Source organism: Carassius auratus, chromosome 50 (assembly GCF_003368295.1).
Source record: "Carassius auratus strain Wakin chromosome 50, ASM336829v1, whole genome shotgun sequence".
Classification (NCBI taxonomy): Eukaryota; Metazoa; Chordata; class Actinopteri; order Cypriniformes; family Cyprinidae; genus Carassius; species Carassius auratus.
Window position 1 is genome coordinate 10464605 of NC_039292.1, and position 20929 is coordinate 10485533.

The window sequence follows — 20929 nt, forward strand, 5'->3', positions numbered from 1 at the left end:
TATGTGCTCTTTAAGGGCTCTTGTATTATATAGTTGTAATCACTGTACTCACTGTGGTCTGGAGGCCTCAGCTTGATCTGTTTGGAGCTTCTCTCCTCCCTCCACCTCCATGGTGCAGTACACGATCCGGTTAGGAGCAACAGATTTCAGCCCCTGCACCTCAATGATCACAATCTGAGCAAAAGGAACAAGACCACATGACTGGACTTCACATGACATTTGTAAAGCATCCAAAAAGCAGCAATTTAGATTTCTTATTTTTGTGAAAGTGCTTTTTGGCAACTAGCTGTTTAGACAAGCCACTGACTAATCTATTATAAAATGAATAATAGATCAAATGAAAACCATCACAACCATCAAGGTTATGGAGAACTGTAAAGCAAAGATTGCATCTTTATAAATCTACCTCCAGAGAAAACGTCAGCACAACGTCAGATTTGGAGAGAGGCAAGTCGTTCTCATCGCCGATGTCCAGGAAGTTGTTCATGGGTGTGATTTTGGGCTTGATTTTGGGCTTGAAGTCTTTGGCCACTGGCTGGCTCTCCAGGTTTGCCATCAGCAGGTTAACAGATGACCTTAGCTCCTCCACATACATCATCTCCATGTCTTTGGAAATAAACTTTGGAAACTTCCTGTCCTATCAGACAAAGCAGGAAACAGGATGGACACTGACTTTCAGGTACCCATAGACTTGATTCAACCTTACAATTAGTCAAAAACTAATTTTTGACATATATTAATGCTAAGATTAATATTTTATGGGGGAAATGTGTTCTATTAAAAAAAAAAAAAAAAAAATTCCCTCATGCATTTTGACAGATTAATCAACAATACACAAAAAAAAAAAATATTTTTGTAATGTGCTAAAAATGTTTTCTTCAAAAATACTTTGAAGAAAAAGGCTGAATTTTGTAATAATTTATTTTTTTATTCTTATTTGTTTTCTTACTCAGTTTTATGTTTAAAGTTTTTCATGTTTATTTAATTTCTGAATGAGTCCACAATATGACTGACTTAGCAAAAACATTTATAATAATGTAAAAAAAATAGTCAAACCAACAATCTATTTTGCAATATAATTTTAAAAAAGAAATAATGTTTTTTTTTATAATTTTTTTATTCATATTAATTTATTCTATATATATTTAGACATCATTTATTTACTTCTTATTGTCTCCGAATGAAAAACGTAGACAAACCAATAATATATACATTTTATTGCAAATTATTATAATTGCTATTTTTTTGTCTTAGTTGTTATTGTATGTTATTTACACCGTGATGGATCAAAGTCCGATTTTAAACCGTTAACTCAACTGCGAGTTTGAGACTTTTGTGAAACTTTTTGACAAACGAATCAAAAAAGAACTGCTTCATTCGAGTCATTTGTCCCTGAGTCATGTGTGAAGGAAACACTAACGTGACACACACAAACAAAAGTTATACACTTAGTCCACCCATAAAGCTGTCAGAAAAACAAACTTGTCATATCTGGTCCCATTTTTTAACAGCATTGTGTAGATGTTTTTACCATAAAGACAGAAACAGGTGAAGGTTTCTTACTCTGGCTATTTTCTCAGCCAGCTGCAGTCGTCCGTCCAGCTCTCTACGAATCTGTGCGGCCTGCTCGTCCACATTGTCCAGCTGCACGGAGAACAGGAGACAAAGCTTATCTATTTGACACGGCTTACTAAACCCATTACCCACAGGTAGATCTAGATAGATCAAACCTGGCCGTGGTAAAAAGACAGTGAAGATGAGCTTAATAACTACTATTATTAGTCACATAATCTCTTTTGAGCCTCGTGAAACAGCAGTGGTAATTGGACAGGCCATACTGAGAAGATATGAGATCATAAACATTTCTTTATCTGTTTACTGAGCGGTTCTGGCATCCCTCAAATTCAACATTTTTGGTGTGTGAAACACACCCATACAAAGTGACACACAAACACACCCACACAGCACTTGCATGTTGTCAACACAGGGTTTCCTCTCCATGAGTGGGAAATCTCTCTGTATCATGAGCACACACACACACAGACACACACACACACACCACCCCCACTGGAGCACTGTTTCCACTTGATAAGCTCTTTTCCCTTCGGCAGCAGTAGGATGGACTCCGCTCCCATTTCACGCTGAACTATTGCTGCACCATACTAGCTCACTCACAAAGTTATTCGCACGCTTGAATATCTATATTGGCTTCAGCAGTTGATTTTGCTAAACTAACACAAAATTAAGGTGCTAGCTAACACAACATAAAAAAAAAAACTGTGATTTTCCCTTAAAACTTGAAGATTATCCCTTTTCTTAATTCAGCAGTTTTCACATCCAGAGGCTGCACAGAGTTGTGGAATCTTGAACTCGTTGATTTTTACTGTGAGTGACAATATGTTGGCCAATGGTGGATGCTTTGATGTGTCTGGAGTGGTCAACTGTGGAATCTACCTATAAATACATATCTTTGGCAAAACAAACAAAATACACCTACAGTAGTAATCACCCAGAGCACCCTAGCAACAATCAATAATATGATACCAACCACCCAGAATCCTTTAGCTGGTGAACAGCAACCACACAGAAGACCCTAGAAACCATCCAGAAAATGGTACCAGATGCATTGCAACCACCTAGTAACCACCCCAAACACCCTAGTAGCATCCAGAATACTTTATAAACCAACCTGAACATCATAGATGCCACCTAGACTACACTAGCAGCAACCTAGTAAGCACTCAGAAATACTGGGATTCAAGAATCGATATCGTTCCATAAAAAAGAGAATTGATTACTAGAGATGTTAATATTTTTTACCCAGCCCTAATAATTTTTATATAGTTGGCATGTGGACAAATTAGATTTGCAAATTAGAATACTATTAAAATGTCAAATGATTTATAGATGTTTATTTATAAGGCATTTTAAAGCAAGCAGCTTTACAGTATCAAACAGTAAAATCAGTGTCAGTGGCTCTTTTTATTAGAAGCACAACTTCATTTTCTACTCTAAAAGCTCTCCAGTGTGTTCATGTTTGCATCTCATTCGGATTCAACAGATGAAATGAGCCAGAACAGAGTTCCAGAGTTCCTACCTATAACATGAGTGTCACAGGTCAGAGTAATATCTAGATGTTTTGTAGCCAGAATAATCTTTTCAGGAGGTTTACTTCGGCAAGCAGTTTTCAAACTCCCAAAATGAACTTAGTTTTGGCCTGATTTTGAGTTATGTTACTGTTTTGTATATTAACAGGCTGGGAAGGGGTGTTACATTTAATGCTTTTATTTTTTGTATTATTATATTATTTTATATATATAATTTATACATATATATGTATTTTGTGCATGTAAGAAAATTAATCCTGACATTTATGGTTATATTGACAAAAGACACATTCTGAGTATTTAAGGGATAGCTCTTCTTAAGCCCGGCTCACACTGTCCGATTTTGGCCACCATGGTCATCTGAGACAAGTTTTGAAAAACTTCCCCGACAGCCGACTAATGGCCATTGTGATCAAATTTTTAGCTCTTGATGAACTTCTTCGTCGACCGCTCACAGAATTCATATGATTTGTTGCCTCTGCTATGATAAACACCAGTAGCGCTGCTGTTTCATGTGGGTGTGTACTGCTGCTTGCACTATTCTGCATATACTGCATTCATATACTTTTAATGACAGCCAACATTACAGCCCCGCATGTGATGCAGCTCACAGTCACTGAACTTGTATGGGTTGATAATGTAGAACTCCGGACAAGTTTTCTTTTCGCACCCATTTTTAACACGCCTTGACTGTCATAAAGTCTGACATTACTGACAACTGAGATCACACATGTGTGAATCTGCCTTTAAATGATCGTTCTGTCATTATTTACTCACCCTCATGTTGGTCCAAACACTGTATTACTCTTTTGCTGACTGTTTACTTGTCTTCAGTGAGCTTTTTTTTTTTTAGTTTAGGCTAGAATTTTTGTGAAATTGACACTGGTGACAAGAATTATGAAATGTCTATAATATCCAAAATTTTGGTATCATAAGCTTTTATTTAAAGCAAACATAACTGCATTGTGATACATATTGTTACTGAGACTTTGGTTATATTGCCCACCCCCACACACCACCCCAGTAACCACCTAGAACACCCTAGTAACAACACAAACCATGAATAACACCACCTCTAGAACACCACAGCAATCACCTAGTAACCGACCAGGACACACTAAAAACACCCTAGCAACCACCTAACTACCCATAAAACCCTAGCAACCACATAGTAACCACCTAGTTTATTTATTTTTTTGTTATTTTACAAATTACCATAACGATAAACTGGAATGCTTTTAATAACTTTAATAATTTGAATGCACTTGGAGTGTGCACCAAGCGCTAGGAAAACGTAAGTATTGGATCGGGACTCTGCAGATACTCAATATTCAATGACTCGGATCGGATTGGGCACAAAAAAACCTGATCGGGACATCTCTAAAATAAAACACATCTTCTTAAAACGTAAATATCAGCTTGTGTTTAATCACGATTCCACAATCCATCTGCTGTGTAACACAACATTCTATATGCACCTTTCCTGGTTCTCTAATCAGAAGAACATGGAATGACTGTTTGAGAGTGCAGCAGTGTGCTGGCATCTGTAATGAGGCCGGCTAATGTCTGCCTTGCTTTACCCCATCACTTCAACCTTCATTATCGACTCATTCTATTAACAGATGCAAATCCACTAACACCACAAAATCTCACAGAAGGAGCGTGTAGGAGAAAGCAGAGCTGACGAAGGCCTCTCGTGAGCCCGGCGTTAGTCTGGTCATACGTGGGAGGCCTTAATGATGCAGTTTGCCACATCTAGGCAGATGGAAAGAGGCCAATAGGTGTTAAAGGAAGCGCACCTCTGAAACACACAGGAAGTAACAAGAACATCACAGGGATGAAAGCCGCTGGTATCCACTAATAATATACCTAATGACCCCAGCAACAACAGGAGGTCAAGGTCAGGGTGGGACATGATCAAATGATCATGTAATAATCCTTGCGGTTTTCTTCTCAGCTGGGAAATGTGAATAACATTTCCGCTTTGGAAATTATATCTTTCACTGGTTTGACTTCACCGCAGTGGTTCTCAAATCTGCTTGGCTTGAAGAATATTTTTTATTTAACAAGCATTATGCAGAAGTGGAAAATTATAAGAACATTCTATGGGAAGCGAATGAAACGCGCATTACGATACCGGCCACTAATTAAGAATTAACAGTGGCATCTATTTCAGTATCTGACAGGTAATTAAGGCCTGTGCAACAGCAGATAATCAACATTCAGAGCTTATTTATAACTAATTAGCATCTAATAACTCTCGTGTTTGCTGTCAGTGTGCTATTTAGACTGTGAGATATACGTTTGAATGCACGCCCCAAAATCTGTGACATTTAATTAAGATAAGGTTGGATCTGTAGTCAGGATCAGGGCCAATCAGACTGTGCTTCGGCTTCACTTGTTGCACTCGTGAATTACAAAAAAGTTCTGCTAAATTTACCCATCTGTACTCTCAGAAAATACCACAAGATGCATTTAATTTCTAACCTAATTATCTTCAAGGGCTGCTAATGCAATTAATTTCCTTAATGATTTGCTCTTAATAAATGTGCAAGAAAATTAATTTGAGTTAGAATAAACCTTGAAGAAAAAGTCTGTGATAACTCGGTGGTGGGAAATGTTTTCTACAGCTATAAAAATAAATACAAATAATAATAATAATTTGTTGTGAAATGATACATTTAAAATGTATAACGTGAAATAATTACAATATAATAGTACAAGTAATTATGACTGTAAAAAGTAACGATTATGACTGTTTATAATAATAATTGTAATTTTCATAATTGTATTTAAATAATTTTAATCCATTTAATTTAAAAAAGATTTGACTTTCAATATAATATAATATAATATAATATAATAGTCTCAAGTCCGAAAGCTGAAGTTTTCCTTGTTTTTATGTAGTAAGCTATGGAAATCTATTATGATTGGCAGTTTGAGATGTCCCTAGCCGGCTAGGTCATGAATCTCTGGTTTTGACTGTCAGAATGACCACGTCAGCCATTTCCCAGCACAACGACACATACAGAGGCTAAATAAAATGGCCAAAACACGGACAGCGGCATGGACATCCCACTGAAATATGCCAGCGCTACAGCGCAGCGGGTTTCAATGCACTAAAATGGCTTGAATGTGGCTTTCTTTGAGGAGAACAACCTCACACATATGCACATCAGATTCTTTTCTGTTGCCGTGTTACCAACTTGTTCGCTTTTCTTTAGCTGCTCTATTTTGGTAAGTTTGGCAACTATTTCTATGACAACAAGCCTTAGGAGCGCCCTAATGAAAGACATCACCAGCCTGGAGAAAAGCATGCTGCTGTCACGCTCTAATCTTCCTCAGCTTTTTTTACCCCCTCATCTAAATTAGCAGACCAATTTAAGACCAGCCGCCTCCAGTCACCAGCTTTATTCTCACAAGGAACTGAAAAAAAGTATGGTTGTCTTTCTATACTAAGCTCAGGTGCTTTATTGAATATTCATAATAACGAAATAATGCTTTTGCTGTCCATTCAAGATCAAAGAACTTAGAAAGTTCTGTTTGGCTACTTTCATTATCATTGACTTTTAGTTTGTTATATCATGTTTTCTTTTTCTAAATTATGCCAGTTTCCCGGTTTATGACTTTTTTTTTTTTTTTTTTTCATGCATAATCAGATACATTTTCTGCTGGTTGATATTCCAAGACATGCTTTTAGCCCGACACCACTTGCATAAAATGGTTGTTTGGTCCACGTCTGATTTTTGGAAACCAAAAAACTTCCAAACAACAGACCCGGCTCCTTTTTTTGTCCTACTAGTTCTGCAGCGTACATCTTCCCATACTCTGCCTTCAGTGCATATGCAGTCCACAGCACGGACTCATTGTGCTTTCACACAGGACGCGTTTGCAGTCCGCTACTGATCCATGTTAAATTTTCTTACGAACAATACGCTTTCACTTTACTTCAGCGCCTTCAGCACAGCAAAAATAGACTCGGTACATAAACAATCGCTGCACTGCTGCAGACGCACTGATCCTTGAATACACTGACGGACCGTAACCTCGTGCAGTATGAACGCTGAAATCCGTTAACATTGGTGCATAAAAAAAACCGCAATGCATATGCACTGCAGACGGAGTATGTGTGAAACACAGTTTACCCTCACCACGCCTCGCAGTCGCTGCAGAAGTGCAACATTGTAAAGGGTCCGTCTGAAACAGTGGTGTTGGCGCAGTGGATAAGACGCATGCCTTTGGTGTGAGAGACCTGGGTTCAAATCCACTGTGAGACACCATCGTGTCCCTGAGCAAGACACTTCACCCCTAGTTCCTCTTGAGGCGTGTGACCTCTGACATATATAGCAATTCTAAGACGCTTTGGATAAAAGCGTCAGCTAAATGAATAAATGAAATGTGTCGCGCAGCATAACGTTTGTTCCAAACGTTGAGTAATTAAATATAATCGCTATGATGGCATATTAAAAATGTACATCGTAACGAAAATTTACACCAGTTTTCTGAATGAACCGGTTTACCACCCAGCACTAAGATTAATCTAAATCACTCAAAATTGTACAAAAAAATTTGTCACCATGTGTCAATTTGATTCATTTCCATGCATTGTTCATGAATCAGTTTAAACTGTAATGATTTGTTTTTTTTAAAAACTCTATTAAGGTGTCTACAGAGTTTAACGAGTTAGATTTAAGACTTTTTAAGACCTTTTTAATACTGATGGAAATTAAGACCACTAAACCTGCGATGAAAACGCACACACATAAATATACCTATAAACACACAACAACAACAAAGAAAATACAAAATAAATAGAATTTGTTACAGCAATAATATTTTATTACAATACACGGTGAGCTTTTCACAGACAATATCCAAGAACTAAAACAATATAAACAATTTCAGCAGCTGTTTAACTGCAAAGAAGCCATTGTACAACATTAATTACTATTATTAACCAGCTCTCAATAACAGGTAGATTTTTTTTCTGGATTGTATTTCTATTATGTCTACTTTGTACATATATTTGGCTTACAAAAATGTGAATGAAACAGTTTCATGTGAAATGTGGAACAGAAATCGTCTGGAAGGTAGGGAAGATAAAGGCAATGGTTGTTCTACTGATTAATTTCCTATATTTTTTATCCGTCCTCAGCACCCAAATAACCTCAGCTCTTAGTGTTGGCGTAGAGCCAGAAAATAGACGTAGGTCAGATGATGGTCTGGGAATTCTCAACATCCGTGGTGACATCTTTGGTAGTCAGAAAAGTGGAACAGAAACCTTCAATTGAACTCTTCTCGCAGGCTCTCGCAAACTCCCGGTGCCTTCCGCTCTGCATGTGTGATTCCACTGCTTTGATGCCATTGTACCCAGTTTAAAATGTCTTCAATATATGCCGCAATTTGCCTCGCATACATTTTCATGCACCGGCTTCAACCACCATGAGAATTCTTCATTCTCGAGCCATTTCTTATTGAACTTACATTTACCCATTGCCGCTATTTCAGTTCGACCTGCTACCTAACGTCCTGGAGACAGCCAGTAAGCCATGTACTGGTACGTCTCTCTGATGATGTAATAACTTATGTTACCGCAGGAAAAAAAGTCTAGTCCAATGATCGTAAATTCATTTGGTCCGTCCGATTGAAGATTTTTCCCCCCATCGTAAAGTCACCAAAAATATTTAAGACCTATCGAATCTGAATTTAAGGCTTTTTAAGACTTTTTATAGGCCTTTTATAAGGAAAACTGTATTTAAGACTTTTTAAGGACCCGCGGCCACCCTATCTATGTTAAAGACTCGTTTGTCATCACTCAAAATCAAGAAAAATGAGTCACCATGTGGAATTTACACATTTCAATGTTTCCGTAAAAATCTTCTGTAACACTTGAAGCCTTTATAATGCATTAACAATGTATTCATAATGTAGATTTTTATTTATTATATATTTTCATAGAAATAACAAAATTGTAAATTATATTACATTTTTTGTATATATCTGAAATCGGTTGTTTGTTGTGGTTTAATGCATATTGTTTGTGAAATAATTAATAGTTAAGTATTATTTTTATTTCAAAGTGTTTTTATTGTTTTAAACGTACATAACACAAACCGACATACATTCTCTTATGTCATACAAGGCATCCCAATCCACAAACCTCATACTTTATACATTATCTCACATATCTCCTTTCGTCGCAGATTGGCATCCAAGGTTCGCACAATTATTGAGAATGCACACAGAGCACCCAAAAAAAAAAAAAAAAAAAAAAAAAAAAAGAGAGGGGAAAAGAGGAGATGACAACATACCTTTTTTTTTTTTTTAACCTAAAGAATTAGCATCAAATACAGTTTCGTAATAATCCAAGAAAGGTTGCCATACATTCTGAAACCTTTCTGCTGAGTTTTGGACTATAGTTCTTAACTTTTCAAGCCGGAGGAAGGACATAGTTTCGCACACCTAATGTGAGTGTTTTGGGGGTGAGGAAGATTTCCAATTTGTAAGAATTAGTCGACGAGCTAACAGTGTAGAAAATGCTATTAATTGAGATTGGCCTCTTGATACCCCAAATTTACCGTGTACCACCCCCAAATATTGCAATTATAGGATCTTGATCCATATTCTTCTTACAGATGTAGGTGAATGTATTAAATATCTCAGACCAGAATGTGCCTATGCTTGGGCATGACCAAAACATGTGAGCCAGAGAGGCAGGGGCTTGGTGACAGCGCGTACAGTTGGGATCCACATTAGTATATATTTTGGCCAATTTGGTCCTAGAGAGATGCAGGCGATTAAATACTTTGAATTGTATCAACCTGTGGCTAACACAGATAGACAATGGGCCCTATCTTGCACCCAGCGCAATTGACTTTGTACACCGACGCATGTGTCATTCCTATTTTGCACCTGCGCAAAGCGCGCTTTTCCCTCCACAGAAGCACGTCGCTAAACTAGTGAATGAACTTGCCCTCCCTGGGCGGTTCAGCGCAAAAAAGGAGGCGTGTTCCGGCGCAAACAATCCCTGGTGCTATTTTGCTGTTCCATTAAACAATTGCGCCACTGACCAGAAAAAACCTAGTTTAAAGTCAGTGGCGCGTTGCGCGTTGTTCATTATGCTATTTTAAGGGCGCATGCTTGACCATAATGTATAGCGTGCACAATGCGCATACACTTTGCTCATGTAATCTACACAGATGCAACAGTTATTTTTGCAAATCATAAGTTGTTACACTAAAAAAAATATTAACACATGAGATGACGGAAATCATTGTGGTGTATTTTGGGTGGGTTTCTCCCATCCCCATACAACACAACTTCTCTGTCTTTCACTGCTCTTACAAGAACATCAGTCTCCTCGGCTGTGAACCACTCCTGGCGTGCGCCTGGTAAATACGCCACAATAATAGCAATCCATAATGGAACTTGCGCACCTGCTTTTAAAGGGAATGTTGGATGACGCTCTGATTGGTTTATTTCACGTTACGCCCAAACCACACCTATGAATAATGAAGCTACTTCAGACCAACCCATTTTAGATTTGCGCCGGGCGCAAGAGCCATTTATCCCGCCGGGAAAATAGCAACAGCGCCGAGACCCGCCCACAAAGTTACTTGCGCTTCGCGCTTTGACACTTGCGTTTCAGATCGTTAAAATAGGGCCCAATGTGTATATTTTATGTATAGCTCTTTGCCAAATTTCATCCGTCAATTCTATGTTTAGATCCTCCTCCCACTGTACCTTAAGAGACAGAAGAGATGGGCATTTCATGGCCTGAATAGCAGTATGCAGCGAGACACCACCCGAAAGATGAGGCTTGACCGTCAGACAATTATCTAGAGGACCGATATTTGGTTTTAAGGGGAATGAACGAAACTGGGAGCGGACAAAATCACGGACCTGAAGGTACCTAAAAAAATTTGTTTTTGGCAAACTTAATTCATTAACCAAATAGTCAAAAGAAACAAACGTGCCATCTACAAAAAGATCTCCCACACTGTTTATGCCTTTTCTAGCGCAGGTGAGAAAGGCCGCATCTATAAGCGATGGCTTAAAAAGAAAGTTTGAGGAAAGAGGCATAGACACCAAAGCTTGTATGTGACCAAAATGTTTCCGAAATTGGGTCCATATGCATAAGCTGCCTCTTACAATAGGATTGTCTGTGTGTGCACCCACCGCCACTGGCAGTGGAGCACACAGCATTGAGGCCAAAGAAACGGACGAGCATGAATGTCGTTCCATTAGACACCAACTCGGACTACTCCCACCAATAGAAGCTCCATACCATATTACTAATTTGTGAATGTTTGCAGCCCAATAATAGTATAAAAAATTTGGTAGAGCTAGCCCAGCATTCTCCTTACGTCTCTCGAGAACTGTTTTCCGTACGCGAGGTATAGTTTTGTTCCATATAAATGTACTGATATGCCTGTCAAGCTCTTTAAAGAATGATTTGGGTATGAAGATCGGGACTGTCCCTCTAATAGTTAAGTATTATAATGTATTACAACTGCAGTATAATCATGCAGTCATTATAAGGTGCATTACAAGGCATAATTAATGCATTAAAAAAACTTTTATAATGCATTATACACTCTTAAAAATAAAGGTGCTTCAAAAGGTTCTTCAAGCGATGCTATAGAAGAACCATTTTTGGTTTCACAAAGAACCATTCGGTCAAAGGTTCTTTAACGAACCATCTCTTTCTCACCTTTGTATAATCTGGAGATCCGTCTTTTGCCACAAAGAACCTTTTGTGAAACAGAAAGGTTCTTCAGATGTTAAAGGTTCTTTATGGAACCATTTAGAAAAACAGGTTCTTCTATGGCATCGTAAAGCACCTTTTTTTTTTAAGAGTGTATATAAAGACTTCAAGTGTTACAAAATCTTCTTTAATACTTTGTATTTATAATATATATTGATGCATATAATAAAAAATAATTCTAATTGAAATATTAAATGGAAGTAAAACCCTTTAAAACTTTAACAACCTTTATTAATACTTTTTAGCCTTAAGCCAGAAAGTGTCACTGGGATGCGCCGCCTCGATGGTCCGCCTTGACCCTGTCAGACTTATGAGTATATGAGTATCGCTGTGCCATCAGAGGCAGTCATTCTTGGTGGCTTACCTGCACGGTGCACCCTCCGGCCCTGCCGCGGCACGCTAACGAAAGATGACAGGATGGCAAGAGCGAGAGGCGAGGCTGAATGTGTTCATTAGGAAGAGGATGACAGGTGCTGAGAGGAGAACAGGGAGGCTGAGCTCCAGCAACTGGCCTCTCTGATCAGAAGGGCACAGCATGTCCACCTGAGACATGACCCGCCTGCCTGTACACCCAGCCAGATGTTCCACACCTCACGGGGGGGGCTTTAATTATTATTCAACAGACTGATTTAATGGGTCTATGGTTGACCATGAGATTATGGAATTTAAAAGATTAGTTTCTAATGATTTCCTATACTTTTCTGTCTTTCACTAAAGGTTGTTACAGAATATTATAGGATAAAATCCACACCTAGCAGTTAAGTATTTAAGAGAAAATAAAGTAGCAAAGAAATCAATTGTACTCACAAAGTGAAAGATCTTTTCTTCTGTACTGTGGTGTATATTAGAGTGATAGAGATATTATCACTGGAAGATTTTGCTTAAGAGGGAAAAAATTCAACAAACACATGGATGCAGTGTTCACAATAAGATCTATTTAAAATGTTTTAATTGATTTAATACAAATTTTAAATATCGAATCATAATGAAGTGTTGAAATGCAAAATTGTGGTCTAACAGATGTCTGGACTGCAAGGTACAAAAGTTACAAATGATTAAATTTTTGCAAAGTTGATAGATTCCCTTGTCATTCGTTTGTTCTCCAATTTGAAAACATTAGAATATGTCATTTTATTTTACCCACTGATATTTTTGTTATAAAAATATGAAAGACAAACAGGCTAGGTGTGTATTGTTGTGATGTGAAGATGAAATGGAACAAAAACTTAACTAGAACATTAAGTAAATATTGGTTCTTACATATTAAGGATGCAAAAATCAGTATGGTTTATACACTCACTGCCCACTTTATTAGGTACACCTTGCTAGTACCACGTTGGACCCCTTTGTGCCTTCAGAACTGCCTTAATTCTTCATGGCATAGATTCAACAAGGTGTTGGAAACATTCCTCAGAGATTTTGGTCCATATTGACATGATAGCATCATGCAGTTGCTGCAGATTTGTGGGATGCACATCCATGATGCGAAGCTCCCGTTCCACCACATTTCAAAGTTGCTCTATTGGATTGAGATCTGGTGACTGTGGAGGCCATTTGAGTAAAGTGAACTCCCTGTCATGTTCAACCAGTCTGAGATGATTTGAGCTTTGTGACATGGTACATTATCCATGTAGCCATCAGAAGATGTGTACACTGTAGTCATAAAGGGATGGACATGGTAAGCAACAATACTCAGGTAGCCTGTGGTGGTTTAAACGATGCTCAACTGGTACTAAAGGGCCCAAAGTGTGCCAAGAAAATATCCCCTACAACATTACACCACCAGCAGCAGCAGGAACCATTGAGACAAGACAGGATGGATCCATGCTTTCATGTTCTTTACACCAAATTCTGACCCTACCATCTGAATGTCGCAGCAGAAATTGAGACTCATCAGACCGGACAACGTTTTTCCAATCTTCTATTGTCCAATTTTGGTGAGCATGTGCGAATTGTATCCTCCGTTTCCTGTTCTTAGCTGACAGGAGCGACACCCAGTGTGGTCTTCTGATGCTGTAGCCCATCTGCTTCAGGGTTCGACGTGTTGTGCGTTCAGAGATGGTATTCTGCTTACCTTGGGTGTAATGAGTGGTTATTTGAGTTTCTGTTGCCTTTCTATCATCTCTAACCAGTCTGCTCATTCTCCTCTGACCTCTGACATCAACAAGGCATTTTTGTCCACACACAACTGCCACACATTGGATATTTTCTCTTTTTCTGACCATTCTCTGTAAAGCATAGAGATGGTTGTGCATGAAAACCCCAGTAGATCAGCAGTTTTTGAAATACTCAGACCAGCCTGTCTGGCACCAACAACCATGCCACTTTCAAAGCCACTGAAATCTGAAATCCCCCTTTTCCCCATTTTCCCTTGCTTTGAACTTCAGCAAGTCGTCTTCACGTATGTGTACAGTATTGTTCAAAATAATAGCAGTACAATGTGACTAACCAGAATAATCAAGGTTTTTAGTATATTTTTTATTGCTACGTGGCAAACAAGTTACCAGTAGGTTCAGTAGATTGTCAGAAAACAAACAAGACCCAGCATTCATGATATGCACGCTCTTAAGGCTGTGCAATTGGGCAATTAGTTGAAAGGGGTGTGTTCAAAAAAATAGCAGTGTCTACCTTTGACTGTACAAACTCAAAACTATTTTGTACAAACATTTTTTTTTTCTGGGATTTAGCAATCCTGTGAATCACTAAACTAATATTTAGTTGTATGACCACAGTTTTTTAAAACTGCTTGACATCTGTGTGGCATGGAGTCAACCAACTTGTGGCACCTCTCAGCTGTTATTCCACTCCATGATTCTTTAACAACATTCCACAATTCATTCACATTTCTTGGTTTTGCTTCAGAAACAGCATTTTTGATATCACCCCACAAGTTCTCAATTGGATTAAGGTCTGGAGATTGGGCTGGCCACTCCATAACATTAATTTTGTTGGTTTGGAACCAAGACTTTGCCCGTTTACTAGTGTGTTTTGGGTCATTGTCTTGTTGAAACAACCATTTCAAGGGCATGTCCTCTTCAGCATAGGGCAACATGACCTCTTCAAGTATTTTAACATATGCAAACTGATCCATGATCCCTGGTATGCGATAAATAGGCCCAACACCATAGTAGGAGAAACATGCCCATATCATGATGCTTGCACCTCCATGCTTCACTGTCTTCACTGTGTACTGTGGCTTGAATTCAGAGTTTGGGGGTCGTCTCACAAACTGCCTGTGGCCCTTGGACCCAAAAAGAACAATTTTACTCTCATCAGTCCACAAAATGTTCCTCCATTTCTCTTTAGGCCAGTTGATGTGTTCTTTGGCAAATTGTAACCTCTTCTGCACATGCCTTTTTTTTAACAGAGGGACTTTGCGGGGGATTCTTGAAAATAGATTAGCTTCACACAGACGTCTTCTAACTATCACAGTACTTACAGGTAACTCCAGACTGTCTTTGATCATCCTGGAGGTGATCATTGGCTGAGCCTTTGCCATTCTGGTTATTCTTCTATCCATTTTGATGGTTGTCTTCCGTTTTCTTCCACGTCTCTCTGGTTTTGCTCTCCATTTTAAGGCATTGGAGATCATTTTAGCTGAACAGCCTATCATTTTTTGCACCTCTTTATAGGTTTTCCCCTCTCTAATCAACTTTTTAATCAAAGTACGCTGTTCTTCTGAACAATGTCTTGAACGACCCATTTTCCTCAGCTTTCAAATGCATGTTCAACAAGTGTTGGCTTCATCCTTAAATAGGGGCCACCTGATTCACACCTGTTTCTTCACAAAATTGAAGACCTCAGTGATTGAATGCCACACTGCTATTTTTTTGAACACACCCCTTTCAACTAATTCAACTAATTGCCCAATTGCACAGCCTTAAGAGCGTGCATATCATGAATGCTGGGTCTCATTTGTTTTCTGAGAATCTACTGAACCTACTGGTAACTTGTTTGCCACGTAGCAATAAAAAAATATACGAAAAACCTTGATTATTCTGGTTAGTCACATTGTACTGCTATTATTTTGAACAATACTGTATGTATGTATGTATGTATGTATGTATGTATATGTATGTATATATATATATATATATATATATATATATATATGTATGTATGTATGTATGTATGTATGTATGTATGTATATATATATATATATATATATATATATACATATATATATATATATATTAGGGGTGTAACGATACGCGTATTCGTATTGAACCGTTCGGTACGACGCTTTCGGTTCGGTACGCGGTACGCATTATGTATACCGAACGGTTCGTTGGAGTATTTAATTATATTTAAAAAAAAAAAAAAAAAAAAGAGAGAGAGAAATATAATGATATGCGTTCAACAAGGTAGCCCAATAACCCAAACAACGTAACAGGCAACGCCCCTGACACTCCCGAAGAAGAAAAAAACACCATCTTATATGTTTATGTTAGGCTACTCAGCAGGCGCTCGCTCACTCAGTACGCGCTGAGCTCGTTGCAAAATAGCCAATGCGTTTAACAGACTAGAAATGAGAAGATCCCCCAATAACCAACAGGTCTGGTGTTTGGGTGCACTTTGGATTCCCTTTAAGCTATAATGGTGATGGCAAGAGAGTGGTGGATAAAAAAACAACGGTATGTCGCATCTGCAACATGACAGGGTACACTTATATTTCTGGTCTGTTAAATGCATTCGACATTTTGCAACGAGCCTTCAGCGCGTGCTGAGTGAGCGAGCGCCTTAGGGGCCGTTCACATATCGTGCCTAAAAACGCATGGAAAACGCTGAGCGCGTCTTTCTCCTCCTTTCCAAAGCGCTCGGGCAGAAGCGCTCATGAGGCGTCTGTCTTTGCTAAGCAACAATGACGTGCTCTCTCCATGAGACGCGGAAATTTCAGCGAAGGATAAATGGATTTGCAGCTCTAAAAATCGCTTGCAGTAGCTCTGCTACTAAATTTATTTCAAAATTGCAATCCATATACAACTATGATCAGCTGATCCTTCATCTTGGCTGAGCTCTCAACGTTGTTACGGGAAAGGATGAAGCTGATTGGTTGGTTCTTGTCACATGACCCGCGGTGCGCTTGCGGCATTCTGAAAAGTTGAGATGTTTTTACATTTTGCTGTATCTAAAACGTATCGAACCAAACCGAACCGAACCGTGACATCAGTGTATCGTATCGAACCGAACCGTGAATTTTGTGAACCGTTACACCCCTAATATATATATATACACATATATATATAATTGGTCAATCTCTAAGAGGTATAGTACTGGCAAAAACAATGCTATAACTAATTACAACATTTAATTTTCTCAAGTAAATCCAGTAGCAACTTGAAAGAAAAAAAATAGCTTTTTAGTATGGTTCTGTGTGGCTGCAACTGGATTTACTTGTGAAGAATTAATACTAGTAGGAAAATTTCAAGCTAATTATTGTTTTTATGTAACTTTCAAGTACTGGGTTTACATAGCAATTCCTATCAGAATCCAAGCAGAAAATGACCAGTTTTACATTTTACCTGGTCAGGACATGAGCTGAAATATTGGATAACTTTGCACAAAAAGTTTGAGTGTAAGCATTTTATTCCACAATTGCCAAGCTAATACATGTAAATGTATGTTTATACATTGGAAACAATTAGTGGTGCTGCATGCCTGCTATCTATATTAACCAACAGTATAGGCCATGGGTGTATTTAACCTGTTACATTTTTTTAAGGGTTAAATGTTCTTGCATCTAAAAACACATTCTAAACTACTATTGCATATCCTTAATATTTCCTTCTCATTCCCTGTAGTTTGTCATTGTCTGTTATATACATTATATCAGACAATCTCACTTTATCTGTTTCCTCTCTTTTGTGTTATTATTCTTTGTTGTTTCTTGGACCTCGACTGTCTTCAACCTCCTTTACCTCCACTCAAACATTCCCTCACGGTCTGTCACTTCTCTGCACTCATCTGTCACTGCTTCCTAGTCCTGTTATAGATCTTTCTCTTTCTTTGTGTGACACCCTCCACTTACTGACATTTCAATTGTCATGCTTACAGTCTCTTTCTGCTTCCCTCATTCTCTTCCCTCGGCATTCACTCCATAAAAGAATATGACAGTGGGTGGAGCAGCTATCAGAGAAAAATACTTGTCATTTAAAGAGGGATCAAGCAAAATGAACAAAGGAGCACATGTTAAATACGTATTTGGCAGGGAAAAGATTGACAACATAAAACACTGATATACAAGTAGATGTGAAAGGAAATACTTTTGAAAAACTGATATGTCACGTGGTATGATACTCGTATGCTATAGTTTATCTAAAACTATTTTAAACCGAATTTTGCTAGCTACATTCATTCATTCATATATATATATATATATATATATATATATATATATATATATATATATATATATATATATATATATATATATAAATTAGAAAGGATAAGTGTCTGTGACCCATAAAAATATATATTTCTCGTATAAGCCTTATTATAGAAAATGAAAGTTTTCTAGAAAATGAAAGAAAAACTGTGCAACAAGTAGCCTAGTATGCAGAGTTTTGGTTCATCCTATTTTTTCTTCAGGCTTATTTTACAAAAGCACAAAGATTTGTTTTTATAGTCAATGTATACAAATAAAGGCAAACATTTTACAATTCTGATTATCTTTATGACTAAAAGGAGTAGTTGCTTCTACCAAAATTCAAGTAACTGCGCATGTAGTCATATACACACACACACACACACACACATATATATAACAAAATGCCAAAAACTTCATTATAAAATTTTAATATATCCATTTTTTTATATTTAATTTTTTTAAACTCATGTCTTACCATTATTATTTTTTATTAATAAGTATTCTTCCACATAAATGTTAAAACTTTGTCACTCTTTTACAGAATCCTGCATGACGTGCACAAAAATATATTTATCATGGCCATGATTTAAGAATTAATTCCCTCATTTAATTAATTGGTTCCCTTATTTTATTTACATAAGCAATGATTTACTATTCATTCCTCATTTTAGCTAAATTCTGGCCACAATTTAGAATGTATTCCACAACTTATTAACCCATTACCTCATTTTAGGAAATCATGAATGATGTACAAACTGATTTAATCAAAACAAGGTAATGATTTGCTAAAACGAGGGAATGAAATTGAGTCATGGGAACAGATTCTTATTTTGTGGCCAAATTTTTTTTCCCCTGCATGTCATGTGCAGGGATCCATGCTCTTTAAATGGACATACTGACATAGTAGTAAGTCTGAATGTAGAAAATTAACAGCAAGCTGGTGAGTTAGTGTGCAGGAGTGGAAGATAATAATCAATGAAGGAAACGGCCGAGAATGGAAAAATCCAATAATAGCTCTCTGCCCCCCCACCCCACTTCCCGATATCCGCTCATTTCTGCTTTTTATATTTAATAGTCATCTGCACCCCTTCCTCTGTGTCATCACATTTCATGACAGCTTGAGTTTCAAAATCAGAATGGGTCAGGATGGACGACTAGTGAGACTGACTACGTGTGCAGTACATCTAGATTTTTATGCAGCAGTGCATAAAGAAAAAAAAAGGTTACCAAATCCAAATATAAATCTGAAGACATTTTTACATAATTTCTTTTCTAACATTTTGTAATAAATATTTTGGCATTTTTTAAAAGACATAAATCTGAAAATACTATTTGTACATCTCTACTTTGGTCGCGGTCATTATCTCCCAGTCTATTTGCTTTGCTGTACAGTATTTCCCGTAATTTTTTATTTTTATAACAACACTCCTAAATTCTTTCCCCTTTAAACATATGCACATGAGTGATTTATCGAATGCTGAGCTACCAGCTAATGCAAAATCTAACATGCAAAGCAAACAACCTTTTAAATGCAAGCTGAAACACAGATCAATAAAATGCACACAGGTGTGTGAATTCTTAATAAGCGCAGAGAGAGATCAGGATCAGTAACCGTAGTGCAACTTCACCTCATTAGTCTACAACAACGTACAGCTACAAAAGGAAACGTACGTGTTATCTGTGTGCATCTGTAAACCATTATGCAAAAGATTCAAGACTTCAGAAAACAACGTGCAGCCTTCTGGGTTGTAGCTGTGCAGTTAAAAAGTAATGCTGTGCAACAGCTCTGACATATGCAGATGAAATGAACCCTTAACAAAAACAAATGAACTTCCCATTTAAACCGAAAGAAATCAAAATTTTCTTTATTTTAGGAAGTGTTACTTGCATGATCATTTTACTTCAAAGGAATTTTCTGTTGTTGATTACCACTGAAAATAATTTCATATTTATCCCTCAGTTTGTAAAAGCAAGGAAAATTGTCTCACAATAATGGAGGTCTAATGGAACCACATCATGGATAAACTGAAGATGGCATCTTTAACATAATATTCAGTCCACCATAAGATCTCAGTTAGATGCCAAACGTGCCAATTAATGTTGGGCTCAAGCCGCCTAATTGCACTAATCTGTGCACAAGTGATGAAAAGGGCCATCCGTAAAGACCACCCACCACATCTCTTTTACTCTCCTGTCCCCTGGGGAAAGGCTAGTGACAGATAACATGAGGGCAAGCCAGTTGGCCAATTTGCCATCAACCCCCTGACCTTTCTGTGATATCTTCAAAGCAGCTGATGATGGGCTAAAGACACCTGTTCTCAGCTGATTAAGGTAAAGGCAGGGCTGGAAATCACATGAGTGAATTTTGATAGGGGACAGGGTTCCAGTAGCAACTGCTTGTTTTTTAGGGGAAATTAAAGTTATTTCTATTTTTTATCCATTCAAAAACTATGAAAGTGATTCCAGGTCTGCACATAAAAACATATGCAATAATACTAAAAACTGGATATGTGTGTCTATGGTTAGCTGCGCAAGTGCGCGTCCTGCTCCTCACAGCACAGATCGTGAAACAAACTGCAGTTTGTGTTTAGTGTAAGCTCAGATCCTCTCATTATAGCAAGCAAATTGTAGATGTAAATAATAGATTAAGTATGCAATGTAGAAAGCTTCATTATAATTATAATGGA

The 20929-nt window shown here is 37.7% G+C and overlaps 1 protein-coding gene across 13 annotated transcripts in view; it reads right to left on the minus strand.

The window, feature by feature from the left end:
* LOC113066968 (calcium-dependent secretion activator 2) overlaps window positions 1–20929 on the minus strand; it is a 154686-nt gene that overhangs the window by 77334 nt on the left and 56423 nt on the right. For all 13 annotated transcript variants that reach the window (XM_026239127.1, XM_026239123.1, XM_026239121.1 and 10 more), the window contains exons 4-6: window positions 1564–1644; window positions 407–637; window positions 53–174 (exon numbers count right to left, since the gene is read on the minus strand). In XM_026239127.1, coding sequence (XP_026094912.1) covers window positions 53–174; window positions 407–637; window positions 1564–1644 — 434 coding nt within the window. The remainder of the gene's footprint in view (window positions 1–52; window positions 175–406; window positions 638–1563; window positions 1645–20929) is intronic.